This window comes from Narcine bancroftii, chromosome 1 (genome assembly GCF_036971445.1).
Source record: "Narcine bancroftii isolate sNarBan1 chromosome 1, sNarBan1.hap1, whole genome shotgun sequence".
Lineage (NCBI taxonomy): Eukaryota > Metazoa > Chordata > Chondrichthyes > Torpediniformes > Narcinidae > Narcine > Narcine bancroftii.
The window spans coordinates 261051118-261066943 of NC_091469.1; the positions used below are offsets into that span (position 1 = coordinate 261051118).

At 41.1% G+C, this 15826-nt stretch overlaps 1 protein-coding gene across 4 annotated transcripts in view; it reads left to right on the forward strand.

The window, feature by feature from the left end:
• LOC138742388 (testis-specific serine kinase substrate-like) overlaps positions 1–15826 on the forward strand; it is a 63731-nt gene that overhangs the window by 27515 nt on the left and 20390 nt on the right. Inside the window, exons 7-10 of one of the 4 annotated variants that reach the window (XM_069896697.1) lie at positions 2528–2663; positions 5425–5549; positions 6800–6922; positions 11584–11656. In XM_069896697.1, coding sequence (XP_069752798.1) covers positions 2528–2663; positions 5425–5549; positions 6800–6896 — 358 coding nt within the window. In that variant the 3' untranslated portion in view covers positions 6897–6922; positions 11584–11656. Of the gene's footprint in view, positions 1–2527; positions 2664–5424; positions 5550–6799; positions 6923–11583; positions 11864–15826 lie in introns of those variants that run through there. The other 3 variants (XM_069896696.1, XM_069896698.1, XM_069896704.1) reach the window with 3 other exon arrangements.

Sequence of the window (15826 nt, forward strand, 5' to 3'; positions counted from 1 at the left end):
GCGTGGCAAGGGGGTAGGCATCTAGTTGTGTAAATTTTTTGATTGTCTGGCTGTAATCCACTGCCATGTGCAGTTTTTCTCCTGATTTTACTACAACCACCTGGGCTCTCCAGGGGCTGGTGCTCTACTCTATGATGCCCTCCTGTAGTAGCCTGTGGACCTCTGTCCTAATGAAGGCTCTATCCCTCAGGCTGTACCTCCTGCTCTTTGTGGCTCTTGGTGTGCATTCTGGAGTCAGGTGTCTGAATAGCGGAGGGGGTTCTATGTTCAGGACAGACAGGCTGCAGTGTTGTTTTTTCGTAAGGCGTAGTGGGGGGTGAGGCTCATTGTGAACTATTGTAATGCTTTCTAACTGGCACTGAAAATCTAACCCCAATAGTACTGGGGCACAGAGGTGAGGGAGTAGTAGTAATTTGTACCCTTTGTATTTTGCACCCTGGATTTCTAGAGTAACCCTGCAAAACTGTTTTACCTCAGCCGCAAGGCTGCTGGCTGCTAACAGGATCACTCACTCAGGCATGTGGGGAAGGCAAGGCGGTTGACTAACTCCTGGTCAATAAAACTTTCAGTGCTTCCACTATCTATTAAGCAATTTATCCTCACATCATTAATTTTGAGGCACACAATGGTGTCAGATAAATTGTGTGGACTCGCCTGATTCATGCGTAGGGAAGCAAGTCTAGCATGTCCTTCATGTCCTTCCATCCGATAGTACTCGGCGTCATATTCATCTCCTGAAGACTGTGTCCTCTGCTTTGTAGCATTTGTCCAAGATGCCGGCTGCACATGGCATTCTTCTTCTTCCAGGTTATTAAATTGTACTGACAATAACCACAACAGCAGTGCAAGTATAAGACAGCTTTAATAAACTAATATGTACAGTAAGAGGTCTTGTCTCTCTGCAAGACAAACCTGGAAGGCTAGACTGTAGCTCTGGACTGCTTTATATACAAGGTCACTGGGATGACCCCTGGTGACCTAGTGGTCTAATTACATATCACCACACAGACATAAGGACTGATTGTGAAGTCCTCTGTAAACATCTAAAAAGGAATAATTTCACATTGAGAAAGAAAATGTTATTATCATCTTTCATTGCAAATTGGCTTTTTCTGTTTGACAGAGTATATAGATATGTTTTGGGGAGATAAATTGGGAAAGGTTTGTTAGAGAAGGTCACATACAAACATTTTAAAACAGATCTTATTTAAAATACTGGAGCTCTGCCCCATGCTAGACATATCGGGGCCTCACAGCCTTTGCAAGAGCTTTGAAGAGTGCTCAAGAGACTTCACTAATGGATTGAAAGACCTTGTTGGAACCACATATTGTCTGGAAGAGAGCTTGCTGTTCTGAGAGGGTCATGTGGTTTTGCAAGCAGAAGGAGTCAAACAGGCTTTCTCTCAGAGAGTCACAGAGAGAGAGAGAGAGAGAGAGAGAGAGAGAGAGAGAGAGAGAGAGAGAGAGAGAGAGAGAGAGACACCGGGATCACTTGTACAGTGTTACAGCCAGCAGATAGCAGGTGGGACTGGAACAAGACAAGCTAGTAAGCTTGTTGTAATCACATTCACTCAGACCTGGCAAAATGCGAGCTAGTAAGCCCAGTTGTAAGACGGCCTGGTCAAAGCCCTCATGGTTCATGCAAGAGGAGAGGACTGGCTGTTTAATGTTTAACTTGGAAAAAGAGAAACAAAAAGGAACTCTGTGGTGACCTGAAAAAAAGAGGTTATCATCTGGAGAACTCTGACAGGGTTAGTTTTGTCAGCAAGACACTGAAGTGATTGATGGAAGTACATCAGTTGTGGATGTCCTGTAATAACAAATCTCTCTCTAAAAACCGACACGAACCTTCCTGATTGGTAATCATTTACCTATCAAGCACCAAAGCCTGGTGAACTTTATAAATGTTAAATTCTCTGCACAGTACAAGAATTGCCTGCAACCAATGAACTTGAAGGAATGAGAAGTGAGATTGGACTGTGAACCAAAGAACCTTTCGGAACTTGCATATACGTTTAGAATTAGAAGGGAGTTAAGTTAGGTTAATAAGTTAAAGTTTGATTCTATTTTCATGTTTAAAGATAATTAAAAGCAACTTTTGTTTAAGTAACCATTTGTCTTGGTGAATATCTATTGCTACTGGGTTTCCGGGTCCTCTGGGCTCGTAACACTGTTCAAGTTTGCTTTATCTCGAGCTCTCTGAATGTGCTTCTACGCCTTTGTTAAATATCTTTTATCTCACCATCCATTTCTCTTTTCACAATAATCATACTGTGTGCAACACTAACACTACATTGAGGGAGTATGGAAAGGAGGAGAGGAAAACCTCGCATTTTGCCAGGTCTGAGTGAATGTGATTGCAAACAAGAATATCAGTAGGGAACAGTTTACAAGATAGTGAAATCGATTCTTTTTGTATCATGACTGTGTTGAGATTCGATCATTATTTTTGTGAGGGTTGGATAGAGAGCATCTCTTCCAAGCCAATTCTCATTTGCATTTGCTTCACTCTCTCCTGTCTTGTCAGTGTGGTTGAGCGCTGCTTCAGTGCTGAGGTTGTGCAGCAGGTTCTGAAAAAATCGACTTCCTCGATAGCAGAGGAAATTCACTGCATGGAGGACAGCACCTACAAAGAAGTGAAGAGCTGGAGACAAAAGGTCGAGGTAAAAACAGGCAGGGAGGGGAGGCCATTCAACCCCTTGAGCCAGCCCCACAACTCAGTTCAATCTCTAATATCCTATATATCCATTCACCTTGGTTTTACGTCTCTTGCATCTTCACCAGGCAAACTAAACCAATTTCATTCTTCAATCCTGCAAGTCCAAGCACTTTTATTAGGTGCCAATTGAAGTATTTTCAGGATTCTCTCCAGAACAGCTCAATTATAATTTTAGGATGATTTCTCCCTGTTCTTAATTGCCTTGCTAGAGTAAATTCTTTCTTTGTTTCTACTACACTCTGTATTGAAGGTCAGTATATCTATCTGATGTCGAGAATCACAGATCTGCCACAAATTCTGCCTTTGTCCCTGAATTTTTCCTTCTTTGCTTTTTTTTTGTGGAAAGGCAAAACAACCTGCAAGGTACAAACTGTGCATAAGGCTGGCATGCAGGAGATATCAGTGGGATATACATATATATACATATATACACATATATATATATATATATATATATATATATAAAGTTTGGCCAACGTCAAAACCAGGTGCAATGAAGTAAATCAGCCAGAGAGCACTTACCTTTGGTTTGTCACTAACATCGTTATACCATACTTTTCAGCTGTTGAACATGCCTGTCCAAATATACAGAAATATAAATAACAGGATGTTATTATTCAGTGTATTTTTCATCATTATCAGCACTGGAGCGCCGTGCTTCCCAATATTCACAGTGGCGGCCAGGGATTTGTTTGGGTCAGGTTGGTTGGGGTGAAAGGGATGATAGATACATTGATTTCAAGTTTCAAATTTTATTTGTCACATTATTCCTGGTACAGTGTCAAGGGTTCTTCTGCAAGCATTCTAACAGGTCAACTCTAATACTCATACAGCCATACAAAGTAGAAGTATAAGGGAAGAATTACAGAGTAATTACAATGAAAAAGATAGTTATTACAAAGCATAGACAGTATGAGAGCACTTTTGCGGGGTTCATTGATGGCAGCAGGGAAGAACCTGTCTTTAAGTCTTTTGGTATTCGATTTCATATTCTTTGAAGAAGAAAGTGTGTCCAGGGGGTAATGATCTTTCAGTACGTTGGATAGTGAAGGGAGCAAAGTTTGTGTGATGTTCCGAGGTGCATTCGCCACTTCCAGTCTTGAACAGAGCAGATCCCATGCCACACTATGATGCAACCATCAGGGATGCTTTTGATGGTGCACCTATAAAAGTATAATTTTTTTTAAAGTTAGACATACAGCACAGTAACAGGCCATTTCGGCCCACAAGTCCGTATCGTCCAATTTACACCCAATTAACCTACACCCCCGGTACATTTTGAATGGTGGGAGGAAACTGAAACCTCCGGAGAAAACCCATGCAAATGTGGGGAGAACATACAAACTCCTTACAGACAGCGCAGGATTCGAATCCTGGTCCGATCCCAATCACTAGCGCTGTAAAAGCATTGTGCTAACTGCTATTTGAGGAACATGGGGAACGTAACAAACTTTATTAGGATTATAAGAAAGAAGACATCAGTGTGCTTTCTTGAATCCAGGTCTTGACATTGGAAATGTTTACTCCCAAGGCTTTGGGCTTAAATCTCCACTTTTCAAAGAGCCTATACCATTGGAAACAGAATGACAGAGAAGGTCTTTATTCTGAGTTAATTGTTGAGTCATTAAAAACTTCATTCTTTGCCTGGTTATATGACATTAGATCTGAAAGTGACATTTAGAGTCAATTGTACAGTTTTTTGGGTTTTTTTTTCAAACATCAGTAGTCCTTAATTTATGAGCACAGGAACATTTTTAAGAGAGAATGGGATATTTGTTAGTCCAGCCTCCTGCCATGTTTGGAAATGGCAGTAAAATTGCTGATAGTTTGTGGTTCTACAGTGATGTCCATTTTGCTATTTTTTTATTTACTGATTTTCTCTCTTACATTTTTTAAGATGCACAAAAGATATGCAGAGTAGATTTCACTCTTCAGAAACATAGCAGTAATCTGTGGATCCTTATCCTCTGCCCTTCACTCCCTTCAAACTAATCCCAAGCATGTCCTATAACAGGCAAGCAATCAACCCAACCAACTGGGGGGAGGGGGGGGGTGAACAACCAATTTATGTTGTTTTTCTTGATTTGAAAAAAGTTATCCTTTTTCTCTAACAATCAGAGTGAAAAATACTGTTCTGAAAGAGCAGGGGCACTTGGCAGGTTGAGAAAGTAGTTAGTGGGAACAATTCTAGACCATGAATAAAGGCATGAAGTATAAAAACCAGGAGACTTATGCTGAACCTTTAAGGCAATGGTTGATCACAACCCTTGCTTTGAGTCCAATTCTGGACACCATATGGTAGGAAGAATATGAGAGAGTACAGAAAACATTCATGAGATTGTCCCCTGGTACAAAGGACTGAGGTTACAGAATAGTTTAGAGAGGCTTTAAAAAATGAGATGTCCAAATGGCTAATGGAAAGTTGTTCCATTTGTGAAGAATCGAGGACTAAAAGTCACAGGTATAAAATGAAAGAGAATTAAGAATGGCATGGGAAATACCTTCTTGTATTGCATGTGGCACGAACCTGGAGTGCACTACCTATCACTATGGCTTTTTAGAAGGACTTGGATAAATGTATGGTGAAGAAAAGATTGCAAGACTATGGACGAGAGGTTGTAGAGAATTACTCTGGTAGATAACTGGCATAAACACAATGAGCCAAATGGCAATAAACATTCTCTTGATTACATGTTCATTGATAGGACTTGCGTCACCAGCTGCACCAGGAACGTTTTCGCTGCTGCGCAATGGAGACTGAAATCCGTCTTCTCAAAGATGAGATAATGCGGCTGCAGAGATATCTTTTCCAGCAGCAGTCATGTGAAAGGTATGTGCTGTGGCGTGTGATCAGGCTATTGATCATTACCCAGAATGATTATGCTGCCTACAGGAACTAGGCTGCTTTGTTGTAGTGGTTTACTATCCTAAGAAAATTAAATTGTAATTTCATCCTCCTTTGATGAAAAAAATGCCTCAACATAATACCCATTCATCATAATACTGAACCAACAATGAGCATTTGTTAGCAAGAAGGGTTTTACAGCCAAACTGGATCCTATCCCCAAACAATTCCATCTTTCTGATGAGCTGACTGATTACAATTGGAGTAAGAATCCTGAATAATATGATTTTATTTTTTGTTTTGGCAAGGCTGACATATTATCATCTATGCCTTTAAATTGAGTGGCTTGCCAGGCTATTTTAGACAACGACACTACTGTGGCATGAGTTGCCCAGACTTTCAAAAGATATCAGGTTTTATTTTCTTAAAGGACACGATGGGTTTTTACATCTTTCTGATAATTGAATGCTGCTCCTGACTGACTTATTTCTGACTTATTTAATTAATAGAAATGGAATTCCTCACCTGACACATGGGGATTTAAATTCATTCTTCGACACTAGGCACCAGAGTTAGTGTTGCTGCCTCAGTAATCCACTGACCTCGTTTCGATCCCAGGATCTCTCTGGGTAGCGTTTGTAAATTTGTTCTTATCCGGTGCTCTGTTTTCCTCCCACGTCCAAAAGATATGCTGGTAGCTGTAAATTCCATCCACTATGTAAATTAGTTTAGGTCGATGGACATATAAGAGAGATTAAGATGCAGAGGTAAAGGAAAATGAGGAGGAAGGCAACTTTTGGAATTTCTCAGCATGTACCTGGTATAAGGGCAGAATAATGGGCAGAATACCCTTCTCTGTGTTAAAATCACAATGTTCTATTTGATCACACCTCTGGATTGTTCATCAAGTAAAACATCTACTTAGTTTGAGGAAAGTAGTAGGGGAGTTAAAATTAAAAAGGTCTTTATGATGTAAAAGGAAAAAAAGTAAAATAATGGGATGGCTGTTAAGTTGAAGCCCTATTTTTTTTTTTGCCTTCACTGAAGTCATATTTCACCTCAAAAGATAAATTTTGGGAGGAACTCAGTGGCATCTCTCTGAGAGGGCAGAGGAGTGGTTCACACTCTGGGTCAAGACTCTGAAGTAGGATACTGATGCTCATCCTTCTTCCTCTCCAAATTCTGCACACTCCACTGATTTCCTCCAGTATTTTGACTTTTGCTCTCAATTTTAGTATCTGTCAACTCTTGTGTGCCAATTCATCTCACTTGGTCCAATGGTTGCAAATAAATGCAGGGTCTGTGTTATTACACCCCCTGGTGGATGGATAAAGCAGGAATTGAGAATATAGGTGAAGGTAAGGAAAGCATTTGATTTTAACTGTACAGTCATGCGCCACATCATGTCTATTTGGGCAACGTCTGACCGCAGATATGTCTGTGGTCCCATAAGGTTATAAAAGAGTTCAGAAATCCTGATCGGAGAATGGGATGCTGCAGACGTAACCAGACATAGTAAAAGCAACAGCTTCCCGCACAAAACACATGTATCTTATTGTTTCTTGTATACAAAGAGATTGTGCTGCCAGGCATATAATGGTGCAGTACATACATAGCCTATAATACATATGTCTTGATAGTCATAATAAACTCCTGTTACTGGCTTATGTATGTACTGCACTTTTTATTGTTATTTTAATGTGAACTTTCACTCTTACAAATAAAAAGTTGACAGTATTGTACAGTATAAATCTACTTAACCCATAATGTACCTTGCCAGATACATTAGCTGAAATACAGTACTGTATGTGTACAGTATCTTGGCTATTTAATCAATACAGGTACACAACAGTATAGCTTTGCTAAGTATAGTTTATAATATGGTATTCGCACAACATCCAAATCGCATAATGTCCTATTTCACAGAACAGTATGTCAGGGTTGGGAGGCCAGTTGGCGGGTGAAATGGGGGAAGGACCAGAATATTCAATTTTCGAAGAATAGCTATGAAGTATTGAACTGTACATTTCACAAACATTTCTACGACTGATTCCACCTGCATTGAATTCATCCACCGTTATTCAATGAAGATCTACCGGGACCAATGCCTGAAGAGGGCGCACAAAATCAGTGAACCGGTGCGGACTCGAAAGGCTAACATGGCCTGTTTCCGCTCCGTAAATGGTTATATGGTTATATGGTTATATCGTGGACGTTAAGCAATGCATGACTGTATTTGTGTATTTAAGTGCTGTCTTTGTAGACCCATTATTTTGGCCTAGCCTTGCCCACTGAATTTATTTCCTCTTGACTCTATCCTACCTTTCGTTGTCCAGTCCCTTGCCACCCACATCTAGAACATCCAGAACACCTTGCCTGCCCTCCATCAAACTTACAGTTCTTTGCTGATTCATTCTCCACAATGTCCAGACTTTATACAGTCCCATCCTCTATCAGGAAGGTCATAAAACTGTTCACTTCTTTCTGCAAAAAAGATCCAACCTGTTGCCCTCCTCCAACCCTGTCATCCACCTGGTAGAATATGTTCTCACATTCAACAACTTCTCTTGTGATTCTTCTTACTTCCCAATAGTATAGCCACAGTCATTTACAGGGGCCGCAGATGTTACTGTCTTTTTGTTGGCTATGTGGGGCAGTCCTTGTTCCAGATATTCCCAACTCTTTTTCCTTTCCATTGTCAACCACAATGGTGCTGCATCCTCCACTCATGTTTTGTGTGAGGATCGCCCGGCATTGTGGTCAAGAAATTGTCACTGACAGTTTTTGCTCATCACAGAGTAATGTCCCCTTCAAGCAGAAACTTCTGAGAACAAGTAAACTCAGACGTGATAGCTGGAGCCTCTTTCAAATTCTGGGCATTGTTTCTCTCAATAGAGGAAGGGGTGCAGGAAGCGTAAGCATTGACTAATGACACAGTGGTTTGACAGTCAAACTGTAGCCTTACAGCTGCAGTAATCCAGGCTCAATTCTGACCTGTTTGCATGTTCTTCCTGAGGCCACCCTCTGGGGGATCTCTTTTCCACTCACATTCCAAAATCATGCAAGCTTGTAGATTAATTGACAATTGTAATTTTCTCCCAGTATGTAGATGATCATGGGGGAGGTTAGTTATTAGTAATGTAGGGAAGATAAAATGGGTTATGGTAGGATATGTGTAAAATTGGGTGTATGGTGGTCAGTGCAGACTTGGTGGGATGAATCACACTTCCATTCTGTATTTCTTTATGAGTAACCTGATCCCATTTCATTCCAAATGATCTAGGTAAACAAGAGAGACACAAAAAATGCTGGAGGAACTCAGCAGTCAGGAATGAAGGATTTCTGATTAAAGGTTTCAGCTCGGGGGTGTGGCAAGATGGCGTAGGGAGCGGACGTGCATTCCCGGTCTCCCCCAGGCAGTTATTTAAATACCCGTTTTAAGAATATTTCTTTTCTGTTAAAAGTCTTTGTTTTGTTTATCAATTGTTTTTAGTTTAAAATGGCAACAAAGATTAAGGAAAATAGAGTTCAAATACAGAACAAAACTACACTCTCCGACTTTGGAAGAAACTCGGCCTACTTGCTCAGACAGAACCACGGAGTCAAGGCTGGAATTTTCTTAAGAACGGAGCTCATTAATTGGACTGTCGGATAAGCTGGCCTTGGACACCCCTCTGAAAGATGTTTAAAATGGCAACAAAGATTAAGGAAAATAGAGTTCAAATACAGAACAAAACTACACTCTCCGACTTTGGAAGAAACTCGGCCTATTTGCCCAGACAGAACCACGGAGTCAAGGCTGGAATTTTCTTAAGAACGGAGCTCATTAATTGGACTGTCGGATAAGCTGGTCTTGGACACCCCTCTGAAAGATGGTGATGAATATTGATTTGAAATGTTTTATGAAGATAAATTGCAGTAATTGGCATTGGTTGCCCGTGAGTTTTAAAAATCCAGATAACATTAAAGTTTATTAGTGATTTTTTTTGGATGGAATATCGGAAGGATGAATTTATTATCTATAAATACAGAACAAAATTACATTCTTTGACTTTGGAAGAAATTTGACTTATTTGCCCAGACAGAGCCGGAGTTGGTGCTGGAATTTTCTCAAGAACAGAACTTATTAAAGTTGATTTCGGACTCCTTTTTGAAAGATGGCGACGAATGTTGATTTGAAATATTTGAAATATTTTCTGAAGATAAACATATATATGGAACTCCTTGACCTGCAATAAAGTTTATCAGTGATTTTTTTTTTGGATGGAATATTGGAAGAGTGAATTTAAAATCTGTGAGTATGCATACATTGCAAACAGATTTTAATAGTTTTGAAAAGGTTTTTTTTAAACTAAACAACAAGATCAGTTTAATATTGAGAAAATTGGAAAAAACGGAAACTTTATTAAATTTGGAAACTCAGTAGAAAGAAACTATGAACAAGATTGATGATTTATAAAATTAAAGTTGAAGGAGCAATGTCCAAGAAGAGTTAAAAATTTTGAATAAGTTTTTCTTGAAAATAAACAATAATTTCAACTTAACATTGAGAAGATTGACAAAGTGGAAAATTTGATATTAAATTGGGAAACATAGAAGAAAGAACATATGAATAACATTGATGCTTTAGAAAATCAAGACCGAAGGAATTATGTTCAAGAAAATTTTAAAAGATTTGAAAAAACTTTTTTTGAAAGTAAGCTACAAATTTAACTTGAGACTGAGAAGAATGGAAGATTCGGTGTTGAACTGGGATGTTCAGAGGTGTTTTAATTCAGTGGATGAAATTCAGGAAGACTTGAAAAAAAAATTTAAAAAAAAAGCTTTTATTGATTGTAAACAATGTTTAACTCAGTGTTGGGAGGGTGGAAAGGGTGCAAAATTTAATATCAAGTTTGGATTTTCAAAAAAAAAGAGTTTATGAATAAGATTGGTTAAATTGATGGATCGGGGTTTTATGGATATAAGAAATGATGATTTTTCGGTTTATACGTGTATTTTGTCTGCCTGGGTGGGGGGGGGGGAGGGGGTGGTACTTCTGCTCCTGAAAGTCATATGCCACTTGTGGTTTATACCACACCCATTTGGGTTTTTGGGAATTAACCACCACAAGGTGGTTTCCTAAGGGGTTAGGGGAGGTGGGGGGGGGGGGGGGGGGCGGGTGAAAATTAGAAAATTATTTAGTATCTATTATGTAATATTATACCAAGTCAATTTGAAATGAATGTATGGAGATACTATAAATAAATTTCAAAAAAAAAGGTTTCAGCTGGAAACGTCAACTATCTTTAGACTTCCATGGACGCTGCCTGACCTGCTGAGTTCCTCCAGTATTTTGTGTATTTCTCCAAATTATATAGGATGGACAGAGGTTACCACTGTGCAGCACACTTGTGTTGAGGTTCTCATGTCAATGAAAAAGGTACAGGAGCCTGAGGATGAGCACTCAGCGACACAGCCAGCAGCTCCTTCCTCTCTGCCGTCAGATTCCTGAATGAACAATGAAGGACAGATACTGCCTTGTTCTGTCTCTTTCTTGCTCAGTTTTTAATTATTTTGTAATTAAAAAATGTATTAATGTTTGCCCTGTGATGCTGCCCCAAAGCAATGAATTTTGTGACTTCTTCATGACAGTGAAATCTGATTCTGAATCATCAGGTTTTATCTGCCACCAACAACAAATTCCTTCTTAACCTGTTGAACCATTTCTGTTATAATTTATCGAGCTGATCCTCCATTTGCAGTTTATTTTTTTCCAATTTCTCTACTCGTTTCTGAATTGTCTAAAACACCTCAATCGAGAGAATGAACACACATCACCTTGTCTTCGTAATAGGACTATTTTCACCATTTTTTTCTCATGAATCTATCCACCGCTATAAACCAACACTTTCACTGCTCAACACCCAGAAATAGCCCAGAAGTAATAATTGGCCAATATTTTCTGTTTCATTATTTATTACGGTTAATCTCAAATTCTTGTTCTCTCCTCCCGCACTCCACCCTTTCATGAAACAAGCTTTAAGAAGTCTGTCGAGGATACCTTCCGCAGAATTTGTGATATATGTGACCGTGTCCAAGAACTCAGCCAGGGGACCAGTTTCCCTTTACAAGATAAAAAGAGCAGCTTCACTGTTGCCTCCATGCACCGAGCCCGACATTCAGAGGAGCCGATGGCTGAATTCCCATGCGAGGAGTCGGCGCACCGGAAATAAATTGCAACTTCTCATCACTCTTTATGTTTTAATGTCCAAGGTCAGGTAATGACCTGCAATAAATGATCTCACAGGTTGCCAGCTCATCTGAATCCTTTTTATAATATTGTTAAAAGCATTGAGGGAAAAACAGCAGGCGTGTTTCAGAGAAAATGTCATGACTTTTATCCTAAATATCCTCAGGAAACTACCACATGAGTTAGTTGAGAATGACTTGGTACAGAGAATGTAAGAGGGTTTAGCCTTGAGAATAAATTGATATTACCATACCACTCCAATTATCAAAAATGGTCGGGGCTGGGGGCTCGTGACGGTGAACAGTTTTTTGGATAATTGGTCATTTTTTAAAAAACAACTCAGTAACAACAGCAAATAGCAGTGTTTAAACAACAAGGGAAGGCTTTTTAAGTATTAAAATAATGTTTAATTCTCACCCAAAAAAATGCGGGCTGCCACCAATCACTGACACCTCCCCACCGAGGCCCTGCTGCTGCCAGAAGCCCGACGTCTGGATAAATGAGAATTTCTGATTTATCTGAAATTTAAAAACATACTTGGATAAATGAGGATTTTGGAGAATCCGATTTCAGATAATCACTGCACCATATATAATACTGCACCATATTGGATAAAACACGCCATACTACATATGGAAAAACAAACTGGTATAGAGACAACATCATGATTGGCATAGTGAATATGAGGATTTGAAACTAAGGACAGTATGAAAAGCACATTTCATGTTTATTATAGTGAACGCAACAGGGTAGAAGGGAGAAAATGAGGATGAATAGAATTCAGCAGAACATAATGTAGAGAACATTACAGAACCCAATGTATCTGGGATTGTTACAAAAGTACAAGATTTCCCATAAGGAATGTTGCAAGACTTAACACAGAAAAAAACAATAGGGACTTGTGTAGTGAATATAATAGAACCTAGTAGAAAAAGCATTGGAGGAATTAATATTGAGAAGGCATTAGGCATTGCTGCAAAGAATTACAGCAAGAGTGTGCGAACAATATAGAAAAGGTTCAATAAAAGGAATGCAGGAGAATTTAGCATTAGAAACATAGCCTAATAATGTAGTGGAAATCAGGAGACTTTGAAAGAAAGCCAAGTGATCATTCACATTGAGTAGGTGGGCTCTCTGTTTAAGGTCACTTGTAAATAATGTAACTTCTGATAGTGTCATTCCCCACGCCCCCCTACTACTCAGTGCTGTAGTGGAGCATTAGGTTTGATTTTTGTGCATCTCAAGTCTCAGCAGCAGGAAGTTAACCTGCATCCTTTTAATTCAAGTTTTGCCAATGAACCCAAGTCCAAAAAACTATTTCCTGGGATAAATCCAGTACAAGAATGTCAGCTAGGGCAGCGCGGTTAGCATGACACTATTACAGCATCAGCGATCGGGACCATTCGAATCCCGCGCTGCCTGTAAGGAGTTTGTGGATTCTTCTTGTGCCTGCGTGGGTTTTCCCCAGCGGCTCCAGTTTCTTCCCACCATTCGAAATGTACCAGGGGTTGTAGGTTAATTGGGTGTAATTGGGCGGCACAAGCCCGTGGGCCGAAATGGCCCGTTACCGTGCTATATGTCAAAATTTTTTTTTAAAAGGTGGCTGTTCAGGATATAAATCCAGAAGTTACCACTGTTGAATGTTTAAACGTTCACAATTTATTTTCCAAAAATAAACTTTATTCACAATATTCAACTATGTGCAAATTAAAGCCGTGCAAAGTCTTTTTGCATCCTTCGTTTCATATTCATACATTCAATCACTGTATAAGGTTACATTAATCCTCTTATGTGCTATGTAACACTGTTGCTATCACAGTAGCTCCTTATAGTTTCTCCTCCTTCTGTTGTTAGAGGGTCTTCCTCTCCAGTCTCAGCCCCTTAATGTCTGATAGCGGAAGCAACTCTACACTGTTGTCTTTCCCCACAAAGCCCTCACATTGACACATCGGCTGTGACAAGCTTCAGTGCGTTTCTCAGCATGTATTGCAGCCTGAGATGTGCCAGTCGGCGACATTCCCTCACGGACATCTCCATGCACTGGAAGACCAACAAGATTCAGGCAACTTTGAGAACTCTCTTTGCCCTCAGCATCCTCTCGAATCCTGGTTATGATCCTTCATTCTCGTGACCCAACCTCCAACAGTCCACAGCCTGGTGTGGGTCCCTTGCCCATGTCACGAACACCTTGTTGCCTGTGTGTGTCCTTCAGCCGCAGAGCCCCTCGCTGGTCTGCCACCATGGTCACCATCCTTAGGGTTGATTCCTTTGCTTCTTCTTAATGTGGGGGGGGGGGGGAAGCAGGAGTTCTCCCCAATACTAATGCCCTGCACCAGTCCACTGCTCCCCTGGAGTCTGCATCCCCTCGATCCTGTTGCCAAACACAGATGCCACCATCTTTGGCCCAGACCAATTTTAAATAAAACACCATAGGCTCCTTAAAGCCTCTACAGAGCTGTCAGCAGTCAGACTGGGAGGTAACACCGTGTGGGGCAGTGCTGTGTCTCCAATCCCCACTCTCTCCACAGCAGCTCCACCACTGCCTTTCTTTAGTATACATTAAATTAATTTGAAAAGAAAGAATCCAGATGAGGTGAATGATGCTCCTCCTTCAGAAGGTCTAGACTGGTGTGGGGGGACCAAACGACCTCTGTCAGTAGTGGGGGGAAAAAAAACTATGATAGTTTTAATATTGTATTTTATCTGAAGGCACTTTCAGGTGGCCAAGATCCCCTGATGTAAAGCCGCATATTATGCCCATATGTGGCTGTTAGAAGGCCAGTTGAAAGCACAGGGGGCGCATGCGAGGCGAACTTTGTAACCCTCCTCCAAGAGGGATAATCGCCAGAGCACTGAGGTCCCCCCACCCCAGCACATGAATGCTGCCGCTAAGGGGATGACGGTCAGCTGGTGAGCTCCCAACTGCTCCCCTCCCAGCTGCCCCTGCCCCCCAGCGCAGGATGTCAGGGCAGGGGCAGTCAGCGTGGGCTGTCAGCGCAGGGATGTCCCACACGGGATGTCACCACACTGATGCCGCTGCCCCGCTCTCTCCCAACAGCCCAATATGAGTCCCCACACTTTGGGACAGAGCAGGGCAGCAATATCAGTGTGGGGAGTCCCTGCGCTGATACTCCACGCCAGCTGTCCCAGCTCTGACAGCTAGCCATCCCAAACCTGACAGCCTCAAAGGGACAGGAGCCAGAGTGCGCTCAGGCACATCCGGTGCAGCTGACCCTTCAGGTGGCCAGCACTGCGCTTTTAGTGCTGCCATCTGAACGGCAATTCAAAGGGCCGCTTCCACTTCTGCTGGCGCATTCTTGGCAGAGAATCCACCTGAAGAAGCCTTGAATTTCAAAGAGGCACCCCAAGGCTGCATGCTTAGTCCCATACTCATGACTGTCCCCTGTACACTCATATATAACCATATAACCGTTTACAACAAGGAAACAGGCCATGTCGGCCCTTCAAGTCCGTACCGGTTCACTTGAACAACTCCACTAGCTCCTCCACAAACTCCTGAGGAAGTAGAGGCTTTCTTCATGATGCCATTGGTGTGTTGGTTCCAGGACAATTTCTCCTAATTTATATAATTCTATCTTGAGCCAATCCAGTTTTTCTCATGTCATGATTGCATAGCCAAGATTGGCTCCAAAACAATCTATAAATTCACTGATGTCACCACCGTTGATGGCCAGATACAGTAACTGGACATGATGAGTCAGGATACAAGATGATGATTGAGAATCGGTCGGGTGGTGCTAGAACAACAATCTTGCTCTCAACGCCATCAAGACCAAAGAGCTTATTGTTGATTTCAGGAAGGAGAGTCTGAGGGACCAAGCATCTTTCTGCATTGATAAGATGCAGATGGAGAGGGTTAGAGCCTGCCTGGAAGTCCATATTTCAGAAGGCCTCTCCTGGAGCCAGCACATCAAGGCAACCATGAAAAAGGTGTTTGAAGAGATTTGGAATGTCATCAGATACTTCTACAGGTTCATTGTGGAAAGTCACACTGACTGGTTGCATCACA